Source organism: Penaeus vannamei, chromosome 11 (assembly GCF_042767895.1).
Source record: "Penaeus vannamei isolate JL-2024 chromosome 11, ASM4276789v1, whole genome shotgun sequence".
NCBI classification, from domain to species: Eukaryota; Metazoa; Arthropoda; class Malacostraca; order Decapoda; family Penaeidae; genus Penaeus; species Penaeus vannamei.
In genome coordinates, this window is record NC_091559.1 from 32141531 (window position 1) to 32152802 (window position 11272).

The 11272-nt window shown below is 40.4% G+C and overlaps 1 protein-coding gene across 1 annotated transcript; it reads right to left on the reverse strand.

Annotated features, from left to right (window-relative positions):
• Nucleotides 1–567: 567 nt before the first annotated feature.
• Nucleotides 568–9271, reverse strand: LOC113802786 (putative lysozyme-like protein). Its single transcript, XM_070127488.1, has 10 exons — nt 9256–9271; nt 8843–9021; nt 8399–8650; nt 8020–8152; nt 7669–7822; nt 7051–7197; nt 5863–6150; nt 5514–5692; nt 4936–5221; nt 568–4610 (listed from the first exon to the last, which is right to left on the reverse strand). Exons 1-10 carry the CDS (start codon nt 9269–9271, stop codon nt 4490–4492), a joined length of 1755 nt encoding a protein of 584 aa, XP_069983589.1. The 3' UTR covers nt 568–4489.
• Between the last annotated feature and the right edge of the window lie 2001 nt (nt 9272–11272).

The following is an 11272-nucleotide window of genomic DNA, read 5'->3' on the forward strand; positions in this document are numbered from 1 at the left end:
GGGGGGAGGAGAATACTGAATGTTAATTTATAGTAATAAAGATTGGAATTCATATCTGCACTGAGTAATACTTATTACAGATCAAAATATTTACCTCTAATCACAGAACTTACATAATTCTGATATCCATGAGGAATATCATAATCACAAACCTTGTGAAATAATTTATTTCATTCATAATATTTTTTAACATTTAGCACAATCTGCATATATGTATGTACTGCAGAGTTATATATTTCATAGTTTTGTTTTAAAGATTAGGCTTACCTTTAATCTTAATTTTTTCTTCCTTGTAGTGACAAACGCCATGTTTGTAAGAGTACAATAACAGACACAATAAATTATGTAAAGGTGCTCAAGGGAGTGTTCAACCCCTGAAGATTCCTCAGTGGTTGTCCAAGTATTTTTTTTTACTATTCTTTGTATAATAGTTGTTCATAAATAAACAATTTACTCCCTACACTAATTATACAAAACTGCTGTTATGCCAATGTTCTGAAATCTGAATAATTATATTTAGTCAATGAAATTATGAATATCATTACTAAAGGACAATAAAAAAAAATCTACAAAATGAGTTTATTTAAAAAAATCGTATGTACAGAGTAGGCGTCTTTCACCATGAGGCTGTACTACTGGAAGTGTTGCTACCCCACAAAACAGAGTATTTACACAACCAGCTGCAGTCCCTCACATTATGGGACTATAATGCTGTTAGTTCAAAAGCTCTGTTACTTACAGAGCTTTAATACTGACAATCTCACAGTCCAACAAATGACAGGACTCTTATGCTGACACTAACATAGCCCCCATAGGGGCTACACAACTGACAGTCTTCTAGCCCCAGGTTATCCCGTCCTTAAGATCTGCCCAAATGAGAACTGCTTTTTGATCATATCTTCACTAAGGAGACAAGGCCTGTGTGAGGAAAACAATTTTTTGATCAAGAAGTCTTGCAACTTAAAATTGGCAAAATGTAGTTCCCTTTTTACTGATCATGCCTCTTTCTCCCTGAAATTCAGGTTATCCACTAAAGTGCCTTCTTACTTTTTGCTGAAGGAAACATCAGTCATCTGTGTAAAATGCGTTGCAAAGGGAGATCCTCATGGAATAATGCACTGAGTCTACATATAACAATTCATTTACTATCATATACATTCTTACTCAGATTTAAGTATTTAAGTATTCAAGAATGTGGGACTGGTTGGGGAAAAAACAACTCTGAGAGACTAATTCTAGAGGCAGAGAAGGAATACTCCTTCAAATAATATCAGTTATGAATATAAAATCCCTCTTTTACTTGAAGAAACAAATACGTTTTGATTTTCCCTACAGATAATATAATCTATAAAAAATAATTATGTAAATGTTAAAAGGTAATACACCAATCATAATCAAATCAACTACTAGATTCTATAATACATAAAATTTCATCAATCTGGCAACCAAAAAGAAATATGCATTACCAAGGCTGGCTTTTTACTGCAAGTGTAATACTTATTATTGCTCTAACTCAACACTCGACAGAGAGGTTTATTATGTCACCTGAACAGACTCTGCATTTTGGAGTGAATCTACAACCAAAGCAGTTCTCCGTGGACAATTTACCTGGACAGGTATTGTGACCAATCACCTGGGATTGTGCTGTAACAGGTAAGTAACAGGTCACCTTGAACAAATAACAACTAGACGGCACAGTTCCTTGACACCTTGACCGAGGCAGAACAACACTAAATAAATTTCAGAAAAATGAAAATGTTAAATGTTATATCTAAATATTGTAAAAAGGAGAAGACGTACCTGAGACATGAACAAAATGGGTCAACTTATAAATAAGAGAGTAACAATAAGGGATAACTGTAAGACAGGCACTGGTAGGGCCAGGCAGGTGACGCTGGGCTTCACAAGTTTACCTTTATTACAAAGTTACACGATGAGGCTTCACCCAACCTACTCCATCGTTTGTACATACTCTGCAAAATAATGTACAATGCAAATGATTAAACATAGTCTCATGTAGTCCACCAGGCCGGTGAGTTTTATGTAACATTGGGCATGGTAACTAGCACATCCTTTTACATATGGTGAGCAGAGGCTGTGAGGACGTATGAGTCAGGGAGTACACAGGTGGCTGTAGTTTTAGTATGAATGAGATTGGAAGAGATGAAGAGTGTCATGGTGCTGGTTGGGTGATTCAAGGACTCCAGAGGCAGTTCTTGTCATGTTGATGAAACCTGTGTCGTGATGATGAGAGTAGCTTCTTCTGTCTTATAGAATATAATTAAGAACAAAGCTGGTGTAAATTCTCAGGAAACAGCTACTGGAAAATGATGGGAGGCAGTAAGGTTTTCAGAAACAGCATTAATGTGGGTGATGACTATTTAGCTATCAATTTTGTCATGCATGACAAAAGAAAGGTACTGGGAACTGCAGGACTGGGAGAGTGAAGTTTTGGATGCTCAGGATCAAAGGCAGGTGTCTGGGAAGATCAGGTGCTGAGAGAGAAGTTCACAAGATAGTATTTAGGGAGTGACAGTAGCCAGGGCACAATGGAAGGTGTGGGCAACGTACGACCCACACAGCCTCTACAATATTAGCACCAAGTTAAACAAGTAGTAAGAAGTGGGTGCAAGTATGATGGTATCACAGGTTCTGGGGTTGGCCAGCCCTCCTCACTTGTGCTGTGCAGACAGGCACTAGCTCTCCACCATTGGGGTGAGCAGGCCAAGGATCCACAGCAAGTCCTCCTCCTTTGCATGGTGTAGGCAGCTGACTGCATCAGGTACACTCCTCGACTGTGCTGCACAGGTAACTGGAGCCAACAGGAGCTGGCACCTTGTACACCTAAAGCAGGTCCACATGCACACCACCTGTTTAATCTGCAGACACTCACAGACCAGTGTCAGCATGAGGCCACACTTTCAACTCTGGGCTTTACCATCTGGTTGGTGACTAGTGAAGCTTGGGCGCATTAACACTTGAGTTCTGTAAGCTCCTTTGCAGGACCTTACATGCCACAGTAAGAAGCTTATTGCAGGTCTCCCTACTTTTTTTCTATTTTTAAAATTTTTCTTCCAGCAACAGTACAACTGCAGACTTTTACAAAGCTCTTGCAGAAAACAATAGTTGCATAACAATGAACAAATGTAAAACTGTGATTAGGGGTCTAAAAATGTTCCAAATAATGTACATGTGTGTAAAAGGAGACAAATCTTTGATCTTCTCCTTTTATGGTGTATAATACAGTGTCATTTGTACAGGCTGTCAAGTACCCATCGTGTACCATCAGCATTATACCAAACACTACCTAATGGCACACTTAATAATGTATGATAAAACACTGATAAGCTGCTTGAAAGTAAAATATGTATTACTTGTTGATATAATATTGTTTGATTTACAGACCAATGCTTTACTTGATGTCAATATATTATCATACATTATGATTTATGGATCTTGAGCATTCTAATGTGTATCATATATATGAACATTGTACCACATGCCATTTCTTTTTGTTTTTGTCTTCCTAGCAAGGTTTAGGACATTAACAAGATTGTAGACAGTCTGAAAAAAAGCAATTCTAGCAAATTTCTGTTATCTAATACAATATTATATATTATGTGATACACTGATCTGTACTTGTTTTTTTATCACCTGGAAACATAATGAAAAAATAAATAAAATAAAAAATAAACAAACAAATTAAAAAGATAAAAAAAACAAAAATGACAACAGTGGCACACAAGTGTTAATGGTGTTGGCATCTGAGAAACCAGATGGATGTAGCAAGAGCTGCTAGTGATGGCATCAGGCACAGAAATGGTGGCCACAATTAGCAGCCATGCTGGCAAGAGATGCAACTTGCCGAGGCTGGAATGACTACAGTTGCATCAGACTGTTGCCAGAATGGTGTTGGCAACAAACAGGCTGCATGGCGGCTGGCAGTCGGTGTCAGCCTGCACTTGACAAGTATTTGCAAACGAAGAAGAGCTGGGCACTGTTGTTTCAATCCAGTGTCCTCCAGCCAACACACCTTCACACTTACACATATCTTCCTGTTATCTCTAAAATGAGGTAAGAAATTACGCCTATCATTTGTAGGCTTGAGGGGTCACGGGACTCCCACCACTCTGGCCCAGCAGCAAGCCACAGTTCTCACAGACTGGCGCTCGGGCTTGGCAGGCAGGCAGGCTCTGCGTGCACTGCCCTCTCAACGATCTCCACAGCACAACATACAATTTAACACCACCAGTCTATAAGTGTTCCTCCCTGTTGCTTTATAATGGTGTTGTCGGGTAGATATCATATATGTACATCCCCTTTGGGGTATTGTGAGCACCAAACACATTCCTCCCTCAGAGATCCACTCCAAGATGCACTCTTTTCCCAACAGCCATCACAAGGGACTTTCACACATACAACACTCCACTTCACAAAATAATATATATATATTTCATCTTTCCCCCCTCCCTTCCCCCTCAACAGCATTTCAGTCCGCTTTTCTTATCTGCGCAAATATCTTTCCATCAAAGAGTGGCAGAATTTCCTGGTCATCCGTCACTTCCTCCTGGATCACACCAAACTCTTCGCACTGTTTCTTGAAGAAGAATCTGAAAGTACAAAAGGAAAACTCATTGTCTTAAAGATGCCAGCTCTTGCACACAGCAACTCTTTTCAAAAGTAGATATAATCATGCATAAATCATGTTGTATGTTACAGCATGCACCAATAGGTCAGGAAGCTTAACAAATGTAAAGTTTAAATATCAAGTGCCAAATAGAGCATTATTTCTTTAAGAGGATAAGACCATGCTAGTAAAAGCAATCCTTCTCCAATGGCCATTATAAAGTACAAGTCAAGACATCCAATCCTCAGCTTGAAAGACCCCAACTACAGGCACAGCTAAAAAGGCCTATGCACAGCAAAAGGACTTACCTGTAATTTCCCTTCTTAGGTAAGTGTTGTTTGAAGCGCCTGAGAGTGACTGGGCGGGTGGGGATGCGGGTGACGAAGGGGACGTCGTCGTCGTGGAAGTTGTAAATGACTGTGGTGCTCTCAGTGGTGGTGCTCATGACCGACCCAGAGCCTCCTCCACCCCCCCCAAGCCCGCCACCTGCTGTGGAAGCCGACCCGCCTGCACCCGCACAGCCACTGCCACATGCGCCTCCACCACTGCCCGTGCTGCTGCTGCCACCACTCACGCCACTGCCTTCATACATCCCTGGAAATCATCACTGGCTGTTATGGTGTGACAACATGCAGACAGACAAACAAACAGACAAACTCCCTCCCTCTCCTTCAGTGTCTTCTTCTTAACACTGAGCACCTGACTTCTCTCATCACTTTCTTCCTACATACCATTCAATCCAATCCAGTTAATCTGCCAGACTGAAAAAAGGGCTATAGAACTCTCCCTTCTTCACCCTCGAGTTGCTCATTAACTATCCAATGTTTTCCAACTGCCGTGCCCAAGCTACCAGCACCTACTAGACTGAAAAAGGATAGGCTCCCACCTGGAGGTGTTGGTTGCGAGTGCCTTGAAGGACGCTGCTTACGGAGAGTGGAGCCATTGGACCCAGGGCACACTGGCCCTGACCCATCACCATGACCCTGATTACGATTGCTGCCACTCTCTGGGTGACCCCAGCCATGGCTTGAGCTGTGGCCTCCAGACCGGCTGGATCCACCACCCCTGAAATAAGTATTACTAATCAATCACATTTATAAAACTGAAAAATATAAAATGATATGGAGAGCCATATCTTTTACTGTTTTGTTTTCAGGTTTGAAATCTATTTGTTCATAAAACAGGCAAAATTAGGTCAGATTCTCCCTCAACACAACTGGAGAAACACAACTCACCGACTTCTCCTCTTCTCTTCCGAATGTGAGGCATGAGAACCATGCACAGCATGCGAATGGGGAATATGTGGTGCATGCATGCCATGCCCCATATGGCCGCCCTGCTCCATCGCTGCTGTCACCCAGCCAGCAGGGCCACGGTCAAGTGAGCCAGACCGGCCTCCCCCAACGCTGCCACCACTGAGGCTGCCACTGGCACTCACATTACTGCCAGTATTGGCCAGTGTCCCTGAGCCGCCCACGCTGCCACCACTCACACTCCTGCGGCCACCACTACTTCCGCTGCGTCTGAAATAGCCAACTAATGGTCAGTCTAAATTCCATTATAGGCCAAAAGTACGTGCTAAAGCAATAACAATCCTACCAAAGCTCTATTAAAAAAATGTGCTTACTAAAATTGAAATGTTCAATCACTGATATACATCAGTCATGCAAAGGCACAATAATAACTACCAATTATAAAAAAATATCCTTGTATGAAATAAGCTTACTCAGCAGCAGGCCTCCAAGGAAGCCAAAAGAATGCTAATAGCCTGTAAAATCAAGCTTTCTTGGGACAGTTAGAGGCATTAGCTGAAGACTGGAAGATATCTTATAAAAGCAAGGGAAATTTAAAGAATCTGAAGCGATGATTTTCAACATAAAATAGCCCAGACATAAGACCAAGTGCAAGTATCAGGATCTAAGATCAATTGTGGAAAATAATCTTGGAAAGTGACATGATTTTTCTTTATGTATACTGACAGAATAAAGGTATTGACACACATGAATAAGAACAAACCAACGAGCTGGACAATGATGAAATGTGCTTGAATTCAAGAATTGCGCACATAAACCTCAACCAACTACAAATAAGGAACAAGCAAGCCAATCAGAGAGCATAAAGCAAGAATAACTACAGATCAATAGTTTGTGATGCAACAAAGAGTAGGATATGAAGTCTGGGAAAAACTTTTAGTAAAACACTATCGTTCCATTGTCCAAACTCTTTACATGAATGGAAAAGGCCTGAAATTAGTTTGTTATTTAATACACCAACTAAGCATCTATGTAAAGGCAATGACAAACAAATCAGCCAGAGAGGAAAAAGCAGAGAAACAAAAGAAAAGTCACACACACAGTGACAAAGACATAGTAAAGGACAAACAGCGTGTGAGTGAAATGAAGTGAAAAGAGATGTGAAGTCACCTTAGAGTTCCAGGAGAAGTAGCCCCAGCAGCAGTATGTGTGGACCGGCTCCCTCGTAGCCTGGGGTCCCACTCATGCTCAGGGTACACACTGGACGTGCTGCCACTCCCACTAAATTTATCACTCTCTAGAAGCCATGAGGTCACCCTGAAAAGGACACACCACATGGAGTCCCCTGACATTGTGAAGCACTTTTCATGTGTACAGTGTATAGTTTCTAATGCAGAAATCTCTTGTGATGTTTCTTTGAGTGTAGAGTATTTTGCATGAAGTAAACAAAAAATGAACACAAAGACTTTATGCTAGCAATGTCTGAATTCCTGCACATCCCCCATATGTAACACAGTATGCATCTAAAGGAGTAAAACAGCACATAATCGGCAATGCTGAGATGTATGGAGGCTTAGAGGACATCCATCATTATAAGATAAGTAGAAACAAATGGTAAGACCACAGAAGGACTACACAGAACTGGATACATGAGCAAAAGATTTAGAAAAAGAAAAGAATAAAACAAAGAGAAAAAGGAGTAAAAAACAAAAACTGAAAAAAATCTTCAGAAAAAATCTGCGTGCAGGGAGTGAGAGCACCTAAGGCTAGGGATCATTCTACACAAACCTCTCCGTGGATGATGCTGAGGGTGCTAAGGAAGGGCCAGAGTCAGACACCACTGATACTCCAGAGTCTGTCAGGTCAGCCGGAGGACGTCGCGAACTGCTCCGTCGGCCACTTGACTGGCGTCGCCCTGAACTACCACCATCACTACTCGTGCCTGAAGGAGAACCACAGCATGTTGCGTGTAACAATTCAGCTCCATTTCTCTAACTGACAGTTTTACATACTGGTATTGCAATGACCAAAAACTTTACTCTACTGGTTTATAAAATTTTCTCTCACTGTTTTTTGCTGAAACTCAGTTAAAAAACTAATAATATTCTACAAATTACAACTTCAACAGTATACACATACCTGCATAATTCTCCATGTATTCTGGCATGGAACGAGACTTGGGTAGTGGGTGGAGGGCACCCCTCTCATTGCTTTCGTAATAATCTGCTACATTTCCAGAATCCGACGAAAATGTAGAGTTTACGTCTTGGCCCTGTTGAACATTAGACATTGTAAAGGGAGAACCACAGTAAGCACTTTCATCATCCACGAGTTGGAAAATGACACAGCAATAAATCACTTCATTAATTACACAATGGTCTATGATATTTTTCATCTCCAGAATGAATTATAATAACTAAATCTTATACCATAAAGTATCAATATTAAAACAAATGAATGGTAAATTTTATTAACATGTTTGAAATATAGTTTGAAATATAGATAAATAAAATCATACGCGATCTCTGCGGCGAGTGTGATGCCAGTTTTTGCTGGCTTGGTACGGGTGGGGCAGATGGCCTGGTGGGAGGTGCGCAGGATGGCCAGGGGGGAGATGCAGAGGGTGGCCAGGGGGCAGTAGAGCTGGGTGGCCAGGGGGGAGATGAGCTGGGTGGCCGGGCGGCAAGTGGCCCTGGTGGCCAGGCTGAACCGAGGGCAGGTAACTGGAGCCGGAGACATACATGGACGGATGAGTGCCGCTCACCATGCCCTGTGGGGGAGAGTGGAGGGTCATAATCTGCCAAGAGGACAGTATTTGTTTCTAAGTGTCTGGATTTATAAGATAAATTTCAGCCAAACATTTATGCAAAAAATCATTTACAATTGAGATTTAAAATAATTTAACTCAGAAGAGACAGAATAATAAGTCTGGAAATAGATGTTTCAAGCCATAACCCCCTACCTTGGATGACAAAGGCAATGGCCGAGGCTGAGTGCCAGGCCGTCTGCCTGAGGGTGACTTGGGACGAGGGGATCCGGGAGAGCGAGCAGGTGTGTCGTTGTTACTGTCCTGCCACACTCGCGAGACATGCTCATCTGCAACAAAAAAGATCATCATTTTGTGTCCTTTCAAAGGTTTTACTTTTTAAAAAAATCTTCACAAAGTATGACTTACCTCTAAATGACTTATGTTTAAATTTAGATATACGCTTTCTACTTCAGGAGTAGAAAAAAATTCCTGCTCAAATACTGGGAATGTTGCAGACTGGACCTCCTCTCACTTACCTAATATAGGATCATAAGGATCAAAAGACTATCATCTAGATAACCTTCTTGGATGAAGTTTAGTCCAAAAGAGAAGCCAAGGATAAAGACCTTCTGTTGAAGGCATGGTGTATTCAAGTGCACCTCATTCTAAGACACATTGTCCCCCTGCAGAGGTAATGCACATCTGAGGCTCCCATATTCAGGCTGAGACAGCACAAACAACAAAACTGAATGAAGAAGGAATGAATCTGTATTCAATAACCCAGACCACCATGAAGCACTAGCACCTCAGTGGAACTGATGAAACTAATGAAAATCAACATGTTATGGCGCACAGTGTGCACTTCTGCTCAAATGACAGCCATAGTGGAGAGAGAAACTCACTTGGACTTTTTGAGATCATGCAGGTTCTCCGCACTGGCTCCTCCTGAACCTCCCACCCAAGGCACAAGTGCAAGTAAACCCCAAGGCTGGAGAGGTTGGGCACTTGACTCAAGGCTGAGGTGGGTGCAAGGGGATCAAGGCATCGCCACCATGAGATCTCACTCTCACCCTCCTCCCGGTATCGTTTGTAAGCTGCCTCTGGTAGCGTAATGAGGGCTGGGCCTATTATCTGTCGGCATTTTTATCTTTGTAAAATGGTCTCTGAGAGATTTTAAGGAGAGCACGGTTTAAACCCAATTGACATTCATATCACAACAAGAGACCTCCTTTTTAGCTCAACATTGATTTTATTTCAGCCTCATGATGTCCTAATAAGAACATCTATTGCACCATGAATAATCCTAACTGTTAATGTCTGAAAAGCAGCTCAGTCATCACTTAATCTTATCAGTTCCTAGTTCTTTTTTTATAAAACACAAACAGATCACAACAACACATACACACACACACATGTCATTATTATTATTATTATACATACTCTAAAGAATAGTCTTTTTATGTTTGTTTGATAAGCATGGAAAACATAAGACTTTGACTACTTTCAAATAAATGAAATCAAAGAAAGTTTGAAGCCAAAAATAAGTATAATAAAGTGAAATCTATCATGTGTACCAAGACACACAAGTACATATACAAATGCATACACATATATATATATACATATATACATATACATATATATATATATATATATATATAAAGATATATATATATATATATAAATCTATGTTTGTAAGAAATATCAACATCTGTATTACCTATATGACTGTTAAATACCTAAAAAATAGTGTGGAAAATTCATGTTAGGAACAGTTAGTGGGAACAAAGAACACTTGCATACAGCATAAGACATATTAATTTAACTTGTGAAAGAAGACAGAGAAATCAGTACTACTATATGTAATGTAATGATACACGTCCAATCCTACTTTCAAAAACACTGAGCTGAGAATAATGTTCTGCTTTGCCTGCCCATCACATTAGAGGAATCAGTAAGGACATTTATTACTGTGGAGGACTAGAACTTAGATCTGAGTTTGAGTCCAGTCTAAGGACATGATGTGCTGAGGGCACACTGGCGCAGGGTTGAGACCACCCTAACACACCCGCTGCTGCCATGCAAATATTGCCTAGAACACAAATATATAAAGAAAAACTAGGTATGTACTTTAAAAATAAAAAATTTTCTTAGTGTGGAATTTAAGAAACTTAAAAATGCAATGAAATGTAAAATTGTTTAAAGTGGAGAGAGGAAGTGGAATTAATTCAACAGTAAATTTAAGAATAACATGAAAAGTCCTTTTATGTAACATAATGCTTTCCACCCAGACTGAATCCAACAAGGCCAAAACCAAGGACAAAGATAAATATGCACAAAAAGTGGAAGGTGAATTGTCTGTATCACAAGTGGAACTTATTTCAGATCGTCATCTACTAATAATAATGATTTTTTCTCTCTATGGAAAACAATGCAAGAGACCAAAATTTTACATTACCTTCACTAATTTAGAATTTGGACATTCGACGAAGTTCGTCCACATCATCAAGAACCATATGGAGTCTGAGGATCAGGAAGGTTTTCAAGAGAGAGGGAAAATATTGAATCATATTTCATTTATTATTACATGAAGTCAACCCAACAGAGAATAGACTTCTAAAATTCTTCATCAATATCTACATG